At 38.8% G+C, this 16,268-nt stretch overlaps 2 protein-coding genes, 1 non-coding gene and 1 pseudogene across 3 annotated transcripts; all 4 read right to left on the minus strand.

Annotated features, from left to right (window-relative positions):
- Positions 1 to 1,586: 1,586 nt before the first annotated feature.
- On the minus strand, positions 1,587 to 6,032 carry LOC114737189 (uncharacterized; annotated as a pseudogene).
- A 2,585-nt stretch (positions 6,033 to 8,617) lies between these two features.
- On the minus strand, positions 8,618 to 10,106 carry LOC114737197 (F-box protein PP2-B13). The gene is made up of 3 exons (XM_028925106.1): positions 9,817 to 10,106; positions 9,569 to 9,687; positions 8,618 to 9,476 (listed from the first exon to the last, which is right to left on the minus strand). Exons 1-3 carry the CDS (start codon positions 10,063 to 10,065, stop codon positions 9,017 to 9,019), a joined length of 828 nt encoding a protein of 275 aa, XP_028780939.1. The 5' UTR covers positions 10,066 to 10,106; the 3' UTR covers positions 8,618 to 9,016.
- On the minus strand, positions 8,671 to 8,766 carry LOC114737199 (small nucleolar RNA snoR69Y). Its single transcript, XR_003739402.1, has one exon. It is a non-coding gene; the product is annotated as a small nucleolar RNA snoR69Y (small nucleolar RNA).
- Positions 10,107 to 11,468: 1,362 nt separating the features above from the next.
- LOC114737195 (F-box protein PP2-B15) lies at positions 11,469 to 12,997 on the minus strand. The gene is made up of 3 exons (XM_028925105.1): positions 12,636 to 12,997; positions 12,441 to 12,559; positions 11,469 to 12,361 (listed from the first exon to the last, which is right to left on the minus strand). The coding sequence occupies exons 1-3, from the start codon at positions 12,891 to 12,893 to the stop codon at positions 11,899 to 11,901; spliced, it is 840 nt and encodes a 279-aa protein (XP_028780938.1). The 5' UTR covers positions 12,894 to 12,997; the 3' UTR covers positions 11,469 to 11,898.
- Positions 12,998 to 16,268: the final 3,271 nt, after the last annotated feature.

Below are 16,268 nucleotides of genomic sequence, written 5' to 3' on the forward strand. Positions count from 1 at the left end.
TAAGTGACTTGGTACCGTTTAAGCGAGGTCTTGAATTCGAATCTCAGCATATGCAGAAATCCCCATCAAGAGACTTACCCACCACAGCTCTACCGGATCCCTTTTTCTTTTTACGACCATCCTAAAAGGTAAAGAGAAAACTATAAATGAAATTAAGACTTGTGCCCAAACCAAACAAAAAAAAAATCAAACAACAAATTCATATCATAGTCGCTTGATGCGTTATAATAACAACTCATCATCCAAAGTGATGGCCAAAAAAAAAAACAACTCATCATCCGAAGTCTAAATTTATCATAGTATAGATTACGTCAACTATAAACTTTCCAATCAAATTGTAGAAGAGTAGAGACTTTAAATACAAAAGTAACAACATCTCATCTAATTACCCATAAAATGCTGTAGATTCTGAGTATATAATTTATCTTCTAATGCTTCAACTTCAGAAATATAGGCTAAGAACATTTTCTAATTCATCTAAAAACATCATTTATGTACAGCTACATTGTTATGCTATTTCTGAAGTTTGGGTGTTTAAGATTATGAAAGAAAGCGAAGGCACACAAATTAACGTAACCAACAAAAGACTGTGCCTTGGCATGCTTTTTTCACATTCCAAGGCATCTATATATATTTTTCTTTTCAAAAGAAAGCAAAGGCACGCAAATTACAAAGACACACTCCTAGGATATCAGATCGCATATTTTGCAATTCAAACCACGCAAATTAACGTAGTCAACAAAGGATTCTACACAACTCTCCTCTCAAAATTTCTCCACTGGTTTGTAAAATTTGGTTTGTTCGAGAAAAGAAGATTTGCGCTGAGTAGATTAATGGAGTAGGGGACTTAAAGGAACCCGCTGTTATACCGACAGAAGTGCGGACCTTGCGAGGACGCGTGACTGGGAAGCCAAATCTTCACTCCAACCAAGGACAATCGATAGAGGCAGATGAATGAGGGGAAGAGGATAAAGGGGATGGCTCTCAAACACGCCAGCATGCTCAATTCGCACATACTTCACCAGGGGAAAAAAAGAGTATCGATAAAAACAAACTCAATTTGTACAGTTAAAATCCATGCCTTTATTGGCCCTAAAAACCATATTCTATCACTCTGTGCAATTCAATTGCTCAGTGCAATGGGTTCGTCAATCTTAAAATTCAGCCTCATGCGAAAGAAATCTCATGGCCACGAAAGAAGGGGATGAAGATAATTGGTTCTTACAGCTGCCGTGCGAGAAACAGCGAGAATCCGGAGGGCTGTGTTAGGGCTTCTCCTCTTTGTGGTTTTGGGGTGTGCGCCGATGAGAAAGTATCTCCGTAAGGAAATTTGAAATATGGGGCAGCACAATAGTATTATTAGAAGTGGGCTGCACCATGAGGCCTCACCCGCCATTTCCACCGATTTCTCATCCTTTTTAAGACTCCACTCATTTCTTATTCCAACGATAATAATGTCTGCAAGGGACAAGAACAACATCTATTTTGTTCACCAAACAAAGAAAACATCTGCTTGGAGTGCTTTGATCGATTTCGTCCATTGTCCCACTCCCTCCACAAATGCGGTCGTTCCAAACACTTCTCAGTTTCAGTCAAAATTCACTTCATTTACATTGGTAATAGACTTTATGACATCTAAATTTAAATATGCACAAGGAATCCATTTGCTTTGTGGAGAAAAAATGACTTAAATCGACAACTGGCTCCAGGATCAAAGGTAAAATAAATAATGGAGCACGAATCTTCTCTTCGTTTGTGGCAAAATCTGCTGTGTGGAGCAATCGTTCTTTAACTTAGAAGTCCATGCTTGTATAACTTATCACTGCCTTCCACCGGTGATTGATTTAGCGTTGGCTGCCTTTTGAGACGGTCTGCTACATTTGAAGCCATGACTGCATCAACATTCCAATACCAGGGTTGAAGATAAGGTGAATCAATAGTAGAGGACCATGAAGATGGATGGAGCGTAACAGAACCCCAATCTCTAGTTCCACGCTTCTGTTCCCTTATCCTTCTCCTGATTAACAAACCTCCCACGTCTTCTTTTTTCATTTCTGATACACTTTTCAGTATTGAAATGCAAAGGAGAAGCGCCAATGCTGCATCTTCTTCCGGCAATAATTCAACAACCAATAGCCTCCAATTCAGAAGAGCCGTCGCTTTTCCATTTGGGTTCTCTTCTGTGAAACGGACAAGTGTTACAAATCCTTCCTCATCTTCTTCCCCCTCCTCCTCCGTTTGGGTTCTTCACCTTTGCTTTTTGATTTTGATTTTACTTGATATTGCCTTCGCCTGCCTTTCAATAACTTCACCTGCAATCGAGGTTTATAATTTAGGCCAACTTCAAGAACCTGAATAAATATTGTTATACTGTGCATTTCATAATGGTAGCTGAATTGAGAAAGTCTGTTCTGTACCCATGACTCTGGAGATGTTTGATTTGTCAAACTAAAGCTGAGACCCGACAATGACAGTGATGATTCCCACCGTATAATTAGTTCATCCCCTGTTGAAAAATGCCATGCAGCTTTCCATTGCTCTCCCGGTTCTTTTGGTGTTGCTGTGGCTACAACCTTCTCTGCACTAGACAGAAGAAAATAAATAAAAGAGAATTACTTCTGAACCAATCTGATTTCACAAGATGAATAGTACAACCTATTCGATGCCCCCAAGATGATTAAGGAAACGATATGACAAACACCGCTATCAAAGACTATAATATTTATGACGTAGACAAAACATACCAGGAGCCCTCCCGATAGAGCCTGAAGCCACATAAGACCAAGATCCTTCTCGTATCTCTATGATCCTATCTTCCCATTTCACAGTTGAAGGAGTTTCAGCTCCTCTTCTCCAAAACCCTCCTCCTACCCTGCACCTCAAAACATTCCCTTCTAATTAAATAAAACATGCACAAAATGGTGTTGAAGCAGTAGGAAGTATCGAGTTGAGTATTAACCTTAATTACCAATTATTTTTGAGTACCAAGGTAGAGTTATAAAAGCTCACCTAATTCTGATGACAAAACACTCCCTCCCCGCATGATCGAGGACTGTGCGAGACAACCAACGACCCTCTTGAGGGCGATAATTATTCATCTTTAGAATCACTTCAGAAATCATTGCCCCTGAATCATCTGTGACTCGATCTGGCACACATTTCAAAAGGTATGGAGCCTGAACCGGTGGGGAAATTGAAGTAACAACAGTCACGTGCCCATTAAGTTCCTTTTCCAAAGTCAGAGAGTTAGCTCTCAACAAGTCATTCCAGAGGAACGTCACAGTGTCGTGGAGGCTACTTCTTCTTATACAGTTACCCCCCATGACCACGACGCTCAAGTATGACTCCCTTGGTCCCAAACTCACAGTAAATTTGCCAGGCCTTTTCCCATGAATCAAAGAGGAGACTGGAGAAGGCCTTATCCAGCTTTAGCTCACTATGACACCTCACCACTCGTAGGCGTAGGAAATCACGGTTTATATCCTTTTGCAATGCCTTTGTCCTCGAATTAAGCCTCAAAAACACACAACCTGCATCGTAAAGTCAAGATGCACTTTATCATTATAATGTGCTCATGTATTTTCATGAAGTTTTTCGCTTCAAATGCCACATACAAAGCATATAGACATCGGCTTCGGGTAGAGCTTTCTAGGACAGGAAAAGATACTACAAGAGACCAGAAAGCGTGAGAGGGATCACAACAGTTCAGAGGACGAGGAGGAGAACAAAAAATTGACCTCAAGTAAACATCTTGGAAGCATGGACTTGTATTTTGCATTGACATCTGTGTCTGATTCCTCCCAGTAGACTGGAGAGTTCACTGTTGCAAATTTATCCAATGCAAAAGCCACCCCTCCACCAGCTTTCTCATAAGGTTGGTTAAATGCCCTGTCCCATAACTCCTCGGTCACTTTAACATCTTCTTCCTGGGGGGTTTCCCATAAAGTTGCCACCTTCCACATATCATCCTCCAAGCCCAACGCTTTTAAATCATCCATATACACTGTTGGGTAGCTCTGCTCCATTCAGAATTTTAGAGCCATTAATAGAGTCATTCAAGGAGAAAACTAAGCAAGTATAAAGATAATCAATCAGAAAGGTAAAATTAGTAGACAAGTGAATATTTTATAAAATGTGCCAAAATCAGATTAGTTATAAAACTAATATTCAGGAATCTCCTCAAAGAATTGGTGTTCAATTTTCCATTACCGATTCAGCATGGTCAAATAGAACTACTTAACCAAAAAGTAGAAGTTACGGCTGAGGTGATGCCTTCAATAAGTATTGATGAGAATTATCATACAATGACTAATTGGTGACAATTTAAACTAATAAAGCATTGCAAGCCTATAAACCTTATTTAATGTTTTTGGTGATGGTGCCGGAAATCGGAGCCTTGGGCAAGGAAGGAAATATTGTAGCAAACAAATTGTCCCACTCCAATTTTGAACCTGGGACGCCTCATTGAGGGGGTGTTTGGATAGAAACCAAACCATAGTTTCAGAAGTGTTTTTATGATTTACGAAGTAAATATGTAAAGAAATTTGTCTCGTTTTGCGAAAAAGTACTTCTAAAACCATGGTTTGGAGGTTGCCAAAATCAGTTTTCTGATAGTTTTTGACATAAATGTAAAGTCAACTCGTGTCACTTCTCTGAAATTACTATATTAGAAAATAACATGTTATCGAACAAACAGAAAACGGACAAGACTCAATTTCTAATATCTTTTTCTTTTTTGGGACTCGTCACTCTTGAAATTCGCTTAGTTTCTCGGACCCCAAAAAAAAAAAAAAAAAAAAACTTAGCTTCTCAGCCCATCCTCGAAGATTCCAGTTTCACAAGCAAGAAAAGGTATCTGACGCAAAACTACTTTCTTCCAGCTCTTCGCTAGTATTTCCCTTTTCTTTTTTTGATCTTTCATCTTTCACCAAATATTACTTAGCATGCGTTGTGCCTAAAACCTTTGGTTGGAGGAAAGGATAATCAAATCGAAAAAAAAAAAAAAAAGGACCATGACCTGGAGGCTCAAAAGATAACATAAAGGAGGCAAGTATTATATTGTAGAAGATGCCCAAATTGCTATTCCAACAACTACAAGGAAAACAACAAGTGGGAGTAATTAACACACCTGGTGGGTCAGCCACATTAACATGATGTCCGAAGTAGGTACCAAACGGCAAGACCCATCTGCGAACCTCTGCACCGTATGCAAAAATGCCTTGTATCTCTGTCTTGCAGCTATTAAGTACACAAGCTCCGACCTGTAAGACTCTGGAAACTTAGAGTGCAACATCCTATGCTTTGCGACTTCCTGAAACAAGTCATCTTCATTTTTAACAACCAGGGAATCTGAATTCGCTTCATTCTCAAATGACTCTGTCGGGTATTTACGGTTCCAAATTTCACGGCATCTCATCAACGCGTACTCTTCATTTTCCTCGTCGAAAATTGCCGGTCTTCCTATGATTTTTGAGAATTTCGTCTCACAGTATTCCTTGTAACTTACCTGAATCATTTCCAAAATTAGACTTCAGTACTTTCAGTTCAATTGAAGTGAAGATAACCAAAAGTAAGAGCAAATTGCGGGCATATAAAGCAACGAACAAATTTTCCTCCATCTTCCACTTTTAGCTTCTTGCCCATTATTTAGAGGGAAGAAAGAACCTACCGGGTTTAATGTGTGACAGAACCAAACCCAGTCGACATCGAAGGGAGGAAGAATCATGGGAGGGGATGAACCAGGCGGCGTCAGATCAGAAATCAAGGGCATCCACAACTCATGATACCTGAGAAAAGGAAAATCCGTCAAGAGCCACCATGAGATTAGATGAGAAGAAGGGGGCTGAAAGAGTCGACCTTCTGACGGCTTCAGCGAGGGTGGAAGTGTGGTGAAGGAGGAGGTGAAAGTCAGCGACAGTTCTCAAGAAGCCGATATTTCGTCTGGCAGCCGACACGAGATCCAGACCGAAACGTATCGCGGCGATATCGGGGATCTCGGTCAGGCTTCTCGTTGAAACTTGGGATTCCGACATTATTACCGTATGAAGACTATAAGTAAAAGGACCGCAGGAAAAGGGATCAGCGGAATCCGAAATAGTGGAAGAGATGGAACTGTGATTGAAGACACCATAACGGTGATTATAGAGCCGAGTCGCAATAACTTCCTCCACCGACTGCCAAAAGAGCGTCAGCAACTACCATTGGAGTATGGAGATGAACCAAGATGCAAAGGTCACTCCAAATGTTTTAGATCCCCGCGTAGAGTGGAGAGCGGAGAAGGAAGAAGCGTTGATTGATTTGAGAAGCGGTCAAAAGATGACGTTGAGCAGCAAAGGGAATAAAGGATGAGACACGAGCTTTTGTGTGAGGATCGTGGATGTGTCGGGAAGCGGACAGCAGATTAGATTGGATCATTCCATTCAGTGCTGTTTAAAGTGTAATCATCACTTCAACGCTCACCGTTAACAATAAAACACTTGATTTGCACGTGAAAGCCCATTCAACACCCACTCCTTGCGACACTCGACTGTGCGCAAATCAGACAACTCCTCGTCTTTATTCTGGTTCCTTTTATTTATTTATTTTTTTTTAAATGAAGTTGATCACCTGCTCAATTTGTTTTGATCAAATTCCATATCGAGTTTGTAGCCGCCTTGGTTAAAATATAGAGGGTTATGAAATGAATGAACCCCACCCGTCGTTGATTCGCCAGACTCGTACTAGCGTCCTAGGAATTAATATGTTGATTCTTCTACGGCAATCAAAATCGAAAAGTCAATATGAAGAAGAGAAAAGTGGAGACACGCGCGACTTGTATAATTGCACTACTCAATTTACTGTACACGAGACAGCAACGTCAATGAGTATGATAATACGCTGAGCTCCTCTTGACAAGATTCATTTTGTATTGCTTTATTTGGCGAGATCAAGTGAGATTATTATGAAGAAATAAATGAAGGAAGGTGGGTCGACGGATGTAGTGAGAGAATAAAGAGAAGGGTATGGTATTAAAAAGGTGTTTGGATGTGTAAAAAATATTTTTTTATAAATTAAGATAAACTCTTTTACTTATTTTTTTTATATACAAAAATTACTTTTTTTTATACCGAAAAATTACTTATGATTTGATTTTTATTCAATCACCCATAAAAAAAGTGGAGTGAATTCGACGGCGGGAGGATGAGGAATGAGGACAGATGAAAGCATGCCAGGGGAAGGAAGAGACGAGAGTGAAGAAGAGATTGGGTGGCGAGATGGGGACCCACACCAGTGCTTGAAATATACCAACCTCCCCGGGAAAAGAAGACGACACGTGGCGTGCTGTGGTGCGGAGGAATTCATGTGTATCAAGGATGGGAGAGCAATAAGAACACGTGAATGTGAAGAGTTGTCCGCGGCATAAGTAGCCGGCTGGTAGTCAGTTAGAGTGCTCCGCCTCCACCGCCATCCTCTGATTTGCCGCCATGGAGCACCGGAAATCTGGAATGCGTGGTATTCACCAACCTCCCCCTCCACATAATCTCAAGTTTAATGCATGAGTTGTGGGGAGATGTTCATTTTTTATTTATTTTGTGAGTAATAAGTGTTTTGATTGGTTTATCAAAAATAAAAGTGAAAATACTTTCTTCCGAGCACTACAAATATCAAAGCCCTTCTATGAGCTTAAGAGAAAGGGCCCTAAAACAAGTCCATTTTCTTAGCACAGCTTTCAACTAAAATAGTCATGATTTTGTTGGCTTGTGTTTGTCCAGTGATTCCTGCCTTCCTATTATTAATCAACCAGTCTGTAGAATATGTACTCCTCCCGTATAAATTATAAAAACCAATTGACTTATTTGAGGAGATTAAGGAAGTAAGTTAAAGTGGTTATTTATAATAAATAAGTGTTGTTATTCTTAAATATCATTGCTAATTAAGTATATGGCTAAAACTATCATTATTAGAAGATTATCTTGAAAAAAAATGCATAATATAAGAGAAAAAATGGATTGGGTCTTATAATTAGAACCAAATAAAAAGTCAAATTGGGTCTTATAATAAGGACCGGAAGAGTATTTAAAAAACCATTTCTTTGCCACCAAAACCATTTATAATAAACTAATTATAAATTATAGGATAATTAACATAATTAGATTTTCCGGCAAAATCGTAATTAGATTTGACATTGAATTTAAACTAATAATTGTTACCGTAGAGGCAAAGAGACGATAAGAATAATAAAATAATTGCTTATCTCTACTCTGTTGGCCGTTGTCGTCCCGGAAGTGGAAGCAGGTGAGAAGAGAGGAAGATAGCGTAATTTGTTGACCGCGCCCTTGACGAGTTTAGTTTCCGATTAGCGTGAAAATCGCTCGTTATGATTTATGGCCTTTTTTTTTTTTTTTGGATACAACGCTCAGTATGACCGATGGCCATCATCATTTACAATTACGAGTCCCACCGTATGAGACAAAACCCACCAGTCTATATATGCATACCACCTTTTCCGTCAGGGAAATGGTTACTGTTCAAAGGATGTCATTCACAAAATACCCACAGATGGCGTAGTAAAATCACTAAATCAGGATTGTTATTTATTTTCAGATCCATCGTCGTATCAGCGTAGAGTCCAAGATCATCCAACAAACTAACTTAGAAAGTAAAGACTGATCAAACATACAGATAAGTGGAGGAAAGCTCAGATAGATGTGAGAAGTTATACTCCCAGACCTTGCGAAAGGCCTCGTAGTGAGCTGGGAAAACACAAATATCATCATCGCAACTGGCCCATTGGCAACCACGCAGGTCACTCAAATAACCTTATCGCATCTATATCCGAATGCATCAACAGATTGCCTGCATTAGAAGTTTAAAATAACCCTCTCACATATAAAACCCAAATAAAACAAGAAGATCAAGGAGGCGCGGACCGCAGAAGAAGAAGCACGCTGCAAGAGAAATAACATTGGTATTTATAGAGAACGTCTAGGGCTAGGGTTAGGGTTTGAGTGAGAAACGGCAAAAAAAAAACAAAAGATCAGGTGAAGGCCTGGTCCGATGTAATGGGCCTGACCTCAAGACCCTCAACAATGAGGCCGCCTTTCAAATGGACGCCTTTGACCTCCTTGAAGGACATTCTAACCTCATTATCTCCCCCGCCTTCGTTGAAGAAACTCCCCAGCGCTATCTCCAGCCAATCGTCTTCTCGCTTACAAGGCCATCTCCCTTCTCCTCCTGAGGTTGAGCCTCTTGTTCTCTCGCTGTTTCTCGCCTCCTTCTCCTTCAGTGGCCATCTCACATAAACATTCCCTTTTGACTTGAAATTACTAAACTCCACCGACACCTCCGACGGCAGCGAGTCCAATCCGTATGCTCGATCCGCCACTTTCACTATCAGAAACGCTCCGTATATCGTTCTCGGCGATAGCATTGCGGCGTCCATGCTCCCCCTGATTTCTAGCCAGCATATGGTTCTCAGTTCAGCTACTTCTGCAAATCTGCTCCGCACATTTTTCCAATTCAGACCCCACTTTGGAAATGAACTTCAGTTGAGATTACGAGATCTGATAAATTATGATTATGCACAAACCTTGAGGATTGAAAAGGTTTCCAGGACCAATACAGAGGGCTGCTTCCCCACGCAATTGCAAGCTCTCTCGCACTCAGCATGTAGCATATTTTACCCGTTGATTTCTCTATTGAGAATACCTGCTTCATCAACGAGTTTTCAGTATTCCGTTAATTCTATCATATTGATACCAAGATAAACTCAGAGCTCGCTATTTAATTCGGTTAACATAATTGCCTGCGATTTTCATCTGAGGGAGATTGCATTACCTTGTTACCCTGATCAATTAGAAGGGGTTTGCTTAAACTGAGAAACAAGTTTTTCTTTGAGGAATAGATCAGGGGAGCTACCAGCCTAGAGAGAATTTCATGATAGTTGGGTGGTAAAAACTTCTCCCAGATAATGTCTGAATTCGCCATTGATCGCACCATGGACGAAATAAGAGAGGACTTACCAACGTCTCGAGGAGACGTCATGGACAAAATGTGCGCAAAACAATCATCGGGCAGAACCTCCATCGGACGATGCAGACCAGTCAACTTCTGAGATAGATGACAGGTGAAAAGTTCTATTTAATATTTATGCTGTGTGCCTGATCCAAGCATATCGCTAATATGTCGACATGAGACATACACATGAGCACATGTATGAGAACACTTGAAGGTCATTGCTTTTAAGGTCAGCGTCATTCTCACACACAACTCATCAAGCAGGAGAAACTTCGAATTGTAGACAATCATCATCAAGGACGAAGAGGTCACTTTTGAAATTCTAAATTTGTCGCATCGATCTCCAAGGCACTCGCGGTTATCAATTGCCAGGGTATTGCATTTTGGCGTTTTCTTTCAAGCTGACCTTTTTTCGAAAAAAGACAATAAAGATAATAATTTAGGGGGTGTCAACTTGATTGAAGCAGCCAGAGACTATTTCATTTTCGCTGGGATCATTTGTTTTTATTCGAATAATTATCTGGACGGTTTTTTTTTTCCTATCTAGTAGCACAAACCAAATTGATATGTATCGACTTGAATTGTATCTTATAGCTACAAAAATCTCTTCATAATAATAATTTTCCTAAAACACGTAGGTGGGCTTGGATGGCTAAAACAGAATAGAATGAATTTGCACCGCACGCCATCAGAAGATATTTCTGCTAGAAGCGTTGGGATGTTTTCAACAAAAAAAAAAAGGTGATTTTCGAAAAGTGACATCCTCATAAATTTAGACATTTTTATGAAGGGCTGTGCAAAAGAGTCATCATAATACTAAAAGTCACAGAGATTATTTCCCAACAATACCTGAGGGCACTTGTAGAAAGCCATAAAATTACAAGGAACGGCACAAACCGTTTGGTGAAAGTGTGTGTTATTTTCTTATAAATTATAGCATGTTCATGAAGAATTGCGTATCGGGTTATTGTATTAAAAGTCACAGAGATCGGGTTACTATAATTCTTAAAGACGTCGTCTTCTTTTTTTCACCTGAATCTTAAAGCGTCTTTAGAATGCTCTAAAATCATTTATGGTGTCCTTATAAATTAATGTATTTCTGTGAAAGATTATGCAGGGAATTATAACACTAAGAATCACATCCTCATGTACCAAAATTATTAATTGATGTGTCCTGTTGCCACCAGCACAGAGCGAGAGGGAGTAGCGCGACGACAAAGGGCTTGTATCAAATTTTTAAAATTAATTTTACAAGCAACTGTAAGAATCACTTTTGAAACCACCATAAAATCACTTATACAAGGGTGTTTGGGATAAAAACAGTAATTTTTAAAAACACTTTTCTGCAAATCAATATAAACTCATCCACATATTTATTTTGTATATTATAAAATCACTTTTAAAATCATAATTTTAATTTCATTCAAATATTTTTTTAGATTCGTGTATCGGATTACCAAACACCTCCTAAGTGCAAAAGCTGTGGGTATATCGACACATATGAGCTTTTAATTACTATTAAGGACTCAATGACCCACCACATAGTTGTGGCCCTGTTACATCCGAAGCTTCAGAACTTACAGTATATGCAAATCGTAGAATAATTTTGTAGGGTGCGTCACAACAAATCAAACCTCCTGTTTCCGGAAATCGACTGCGCACATTGATGAATTTCTATATCTGCTCTGCGGGCGCTGGGACATAGTTTAGTGATTTAATCACTTTGGCTTCTGCTTGTATGGCCACATTATTGAGAAATCAGCCTCAATAACTTGAGAAGTAACGTGTTTCTTGCTTTACCAAACCAAAGTCGATGAGGATTAAAAAATAGAAACTACAGTTCGGTAGTTCACACTGCAGATTATTCTCTGGTGACGTTCGGTTTTGTCATTATCGTCTTGGTCAAACCTGCTTTGGTCTGATCTGAATGCCTTCCAGGATGAGCCCTGCCTTCAATTGATAGCCTGCTTCCATCATGCTCATCTTCACCTCTTGGTCCTCTTCCCCGCTGTCAAATTCCCCCAACTCGATCTCCATCCATCCATCTTCTCTCGTCGACGGAAATTTCTGATCTTCTTCCGTCCCCGGCGACCCCCTCAACATTTCTCTTCGATTCCCATAAAACAGAGTCTCCATCTTTTGCTCTCTCTCGCATCTGCTGCACAGATAGGACTTCCCCTTCCTCACCACGTTTCCCACTTCAACCGTTACTTCCGAAGCTGCACTGTCCAGACCGTACGCTCTGTGAGACACCTTCATTATCAGATAAGCCCCGTACCAAGTGTTGGGTGTCAGAATCCCAGTTCTGACGCTGCATTTAACTTCTAACCAGCTGACTGTTCTGAGATGAGCCACCACCGAGAACCTGCAAATTCATTCATTTAATTAGTACACTCTCAGAAAGTAGTGGCTGAAGGAGTGTGGAAGAATTTAACGAGCGAGACCTAGATTCGGGCATGGGTGTCCAGCTCCATAACATGGGGTCGTTGCCCCACGTGACAGATAATTCCCTAGCAGAGATGATGTAAGATTTTTTACCCGAAGACCTGTCTAATTGGAAGCTCTGCAATACAAAATTGTAAAATCAGAAAACAGAGAGAGACAGGACGAATTGAAAGAAATAAGTAAAGAGAGTTTACCTTGGAGCCACCGTCAATGAGAAATGGGCGAGTGAGAGCGTGGAAGAGGTCTCTTTTGGAAGAGAAGTCAAGAGGAGTGACAGCCCTGGACAGGATGTCGGGGTAGTCAGAGGGCAAGAAGGAGAGCCAGAGGAGATCGGAGAGAGCAGGGGAGCGGAGGGAGGAGGAGACGGAGCAGAATCTGGAGACGTCCGCCGGAGAAGTGAAGGAGAGAATGGTGGAGACGCAGTCGTCCGGCAAGGTGTCGATGTTAGACATGAGAGGCAACGTTGACGAGAAGGCAAAAGGAAGATGGAGAGAGAGGGGAGGGGGGGGGGGAGAGGAAGGATTAGAATATCATGGGGACGGGGATAGGTATTCATGACTGGGATTTAGGATTATACTACTTAAATATTTGAGCGCCCTTCTATTGAAAAAAAAAAAAATCTTATCACATCGTAGCTGTTTAAATTTAATATAAACAGTTTAGATTTATTTTTTTATTTTTTTTAATAAGTACATGATTAAAAATAAATATAATTTTTTAACTGTAAAATTTTTTAAAAGTAATTTTCACTTAAAAATTATTAATTAAATTTTTTAATTTAAATAGTATAAATTTCATTATAATAATAAATATCACAGTTACCACTTACCATGAGGAGACCAAAACTGCTTTGAAAAGTAAAGGGGGAACCCGTGGGACTTCCATACATAGCCGACGGATTCACTCCTTGTCTCGTTGTTCCATTTTCGGCGTTGGCTGGCTGGCCGTGGCCCGCAGCAGCAAGTTGTCATGGGCATAACATCAGTTGATTTCCTGCTACTATTTTTTATCCTAATTATAAAATCTTATTTATAATTTATAAATAAAATGTGTAATTAAGATAGAAGCTAATAACACTTATGGACTCTTTTTCATAAATTACATCTTTTTGCCATCAAAACTAAATCTGGGTTCGTAATAATTGAATCAGCCGCTAACCATTTTGTTTCCGCCGTCACAGGTAAGACCACGATTGCAATTATATAGAATGATCAGATTTAGACTTGAGACTTCATACTTAAACAATCAAAACACTTCCACCGTCCTAATGAGGAAAATTGTTTTGCTTTGATCAGTAAAATTAAAGGAATTCTATATTATTTAGCAAAATTCTAGAAAGATTTATATTTGATTTTATTTTGACAAAGACAAAGGGGATCAATGAATCTGAGCATGAGATGACGACAGGATGCGATGAGGATGAGAACAAACAAGAGAACCGAGGTGGCTGGAATATACTTGTTTTTTATATAAAAGTTTGTTTGATTTCTAATTTAGTCTTAACTATAATATTCTAATCCATTTTATCTTTCATATATCTATTTTTTAAGATAGTCATTGTAATAGTTACATATGTTAAATATTTCATCGAATAATTAGTAAGAATATTTTATAAAAGACAGTATGTATTTATTATAAATAACTAATTCAACTAATTTTTTCAGTTTACTCAAATTAATTAATTAGTTTTTATATTAAAAAAAGAAAGTAGTAGTCATTAGTCATGAATATTTTATTGAATGTCGTTGAATGCCTCTCCTAAGCCCTCCCTTGCCTCTCTTATTTTTGTTGGTTTCTGTTTTTCTTCTGTTCTCCACCCCTCAAGTTGAACCGTGTTGGGTTGACGCAGACTCAAACTTATCCTCCCCTAGTCCCCTCCCAAGCTCGGATGGGCTGCCATTTTAGGAAGGTTATGGTGGGTGCTGGTACTAGATATCTCGCAACTTCTCTGTTTTGTTTTATTTATTTATTTTTCCAAAACATTCATTATAATTAGGTTTGTAACGACGATGTCGTTTTCTCCTGGGAATCGGACGTCGATTCTCTATCTACTTTTTACATGAATGGGAATATTCAGCCAGATCTATGCATAATTTTCCTTTTTTTCTTTCCTCAAGGGTGCGTTCTTATTAAGATGTTAAGAATAATCAAATATTAAGTTCGCGGTACTTTGTTTTGCAGGCTTCCATCTAAATTAATTAAATTCTCTCACTAGGATATTATGACGGAACAAGTTATAATTCATTACACATGCCTGACATTTAAAAAACAACACTTTTTATGACGTCGTCTTTGCATTTGGTTGTTAAAGTAAACGATTGAATCCGTAATCAATAAATAAATAGAATGAAAGGAAAGGAGAAGCTCTGATTAAACTATAATATTGCTGGCCCGAAGAATACTAGCCAAATTAGAAAGCGATTTTAAATGCAGGACCGTGTTATGATCATTAGTCGGACTGTGAATCATTCTGAGGAACGATGCGAGGAGATAATCATGGAGACTTGGATGATGGATCTGCTTCTTTCTATTTTTTCTCCCTTCCATTTCTCTTAACTCCTCACGGTGAGTGTAAAATAAAATCTTGAAACATCTAATATTTTATCTTTTTATTATTTTTTTCATTAATTTATATTTAAATAATTGTTTTTATATATATATCAAGTGTAAGCCGTTCAAATTCAATATCAAGTAATTATGAACGATTCAATATTCAAAAGTTGCGAGTCCGTTAGCATAGATGCCCTCGTCAGGAAGGACCAGTGACCCACCACTCAGTGTCACGTACAGTGACAATCAGGACTGTGAGCAGTTCTCTGACTCGTTAATCCGCTGTGCTATTTAGGAAACTTCGAAATTACGCTAATGAAAATCTTAAAAATGATATGAATGGTGCGTCAGAACGTGCAAATCAATCCTGGCCCCCTGGTTCCGGGATTCGACTGCGCAAATTTCGGTAGAAATGAAAAACTAGTTTCTATATGGATAATTCATGGGACTTGAGACATGGTTTAATAAACCGCGTCGATTATTGAGTCCCACCGTTTGGAGAAATAGCATGTGTCATGGCTTTACCGAACAACAGAAGACGAGGATAAAAGCAACATCACATCTGCTCTTTAATATAAACATTAGTTAACTAATTTAAATATATTAAAAAAATTAGTTAAATTAATTATTTATAATAAATAGAAACTATTTTTTCTAGAGTATTCTTATTAATTAAGTGTATTGGTTAAAACTATTATTATTATAAAAAAAATTTCAAAATAAATAAATAAATATAAAAAACAAAATAAATTTAAATTTTATATTTAGAACAAAAATAAAAATAAAATGAGTTCTTGTATCAAGAATAAGAGATAAAGAGATACTCATAGTACACACATCTACTCCATTTATATATGTGTGTGAAGAAAAATGTAAAATTCATGTATCATGTTTTTTTTTTTTTCCAGTTTTGTCCGCCACTTAATCTTGGATATTTTTATTTACGCACTCCATTTTTTTTTTACCAGCATTTAACGCACTCCATTTAACAAGATATATTGAACAAAAATAATAATTACATGCTCTGAAATTTTTGAAGACAAAACAGGAGTACGCAGTGGGAGCATATACACTGTGGACCTACCTATCTCACACGGTGCGTTTGGTACTGTGATCATGGTTTTGGTCTGAACTGAATGCCTTCGACGATAAGACCTGCTTTTAGTTGATATCCCACTTCCCTCAAACTCATCTTCACTTCTCGGTCTTCTTCCCCGCTGCAGAACTCCCCTAACTCGATCTCCGTCCACCCGTCTTCTCTTCTCGAAGGTATTTTT

Source organism: Neltuma alba, unplaced genomic scaffold (assembly GCF_004799145.2).
Source record: "Neltuma alba isolate B1F8T4 unplaced genomic scaffold, ASM479914v2 tig00013414_pilon, whole genome shotgun sequence".
NCBI classification, from domain to species: domain Eukaryota; kingdom Viridiplantae; phylum Streptophyta; class Magnoliopsida; order Fabales; family Fabaceae; genus Neltuma; species Neltuma alba.

Excerpts from the sequence above, each read along its gene's own strand:
- LOC114737197 (XM_028925106.1), bottom strand. The coding sequence starts at position 10,065 with ATGGAGGTTCTGCCCGATGATTGTTTTGCGCACATTTTGTCCATGACG. Across the intron at positions 9,688-9,816 it reads TAATTGATCAGGGTAACAAG|GTATTCTCAATAGAGAAATC; the intron begins GTAATGCAATCT and ends TTGATGAAGCAG. Across the intron at positions 9,477-9,568 it reads AAACCTTTTCAATCCTCAAG|ATTTGCAGAAGTAGCTGAAC; the intron begins GTTTGTGCATAA and ends TGTGCGGAGCAG.
- LOC114737195 (XM_028925105.1), bottom strand. The coding sequence starts at position 12,893 with ATGTCTAACATCGACACCTTGCCGGACGACTGCGTCTCCACCATTCTC. Across the intron at positions 12,560-12,635 it reads TCATTGACGGTGGCTCCAAG|AGCTTCCAATTAGACAGGTC; the intron begins GTAAACTCTCTT and ends TTTGTATTGCAG. Across the intron at positions 12,362-12,440 it reads ACACCCATGCCCGAATCTAG|GTTCTCGGTGGTGGCTCATC; the intron begins GTCTCGCTCGTT and ends ATGAATTTGCAG.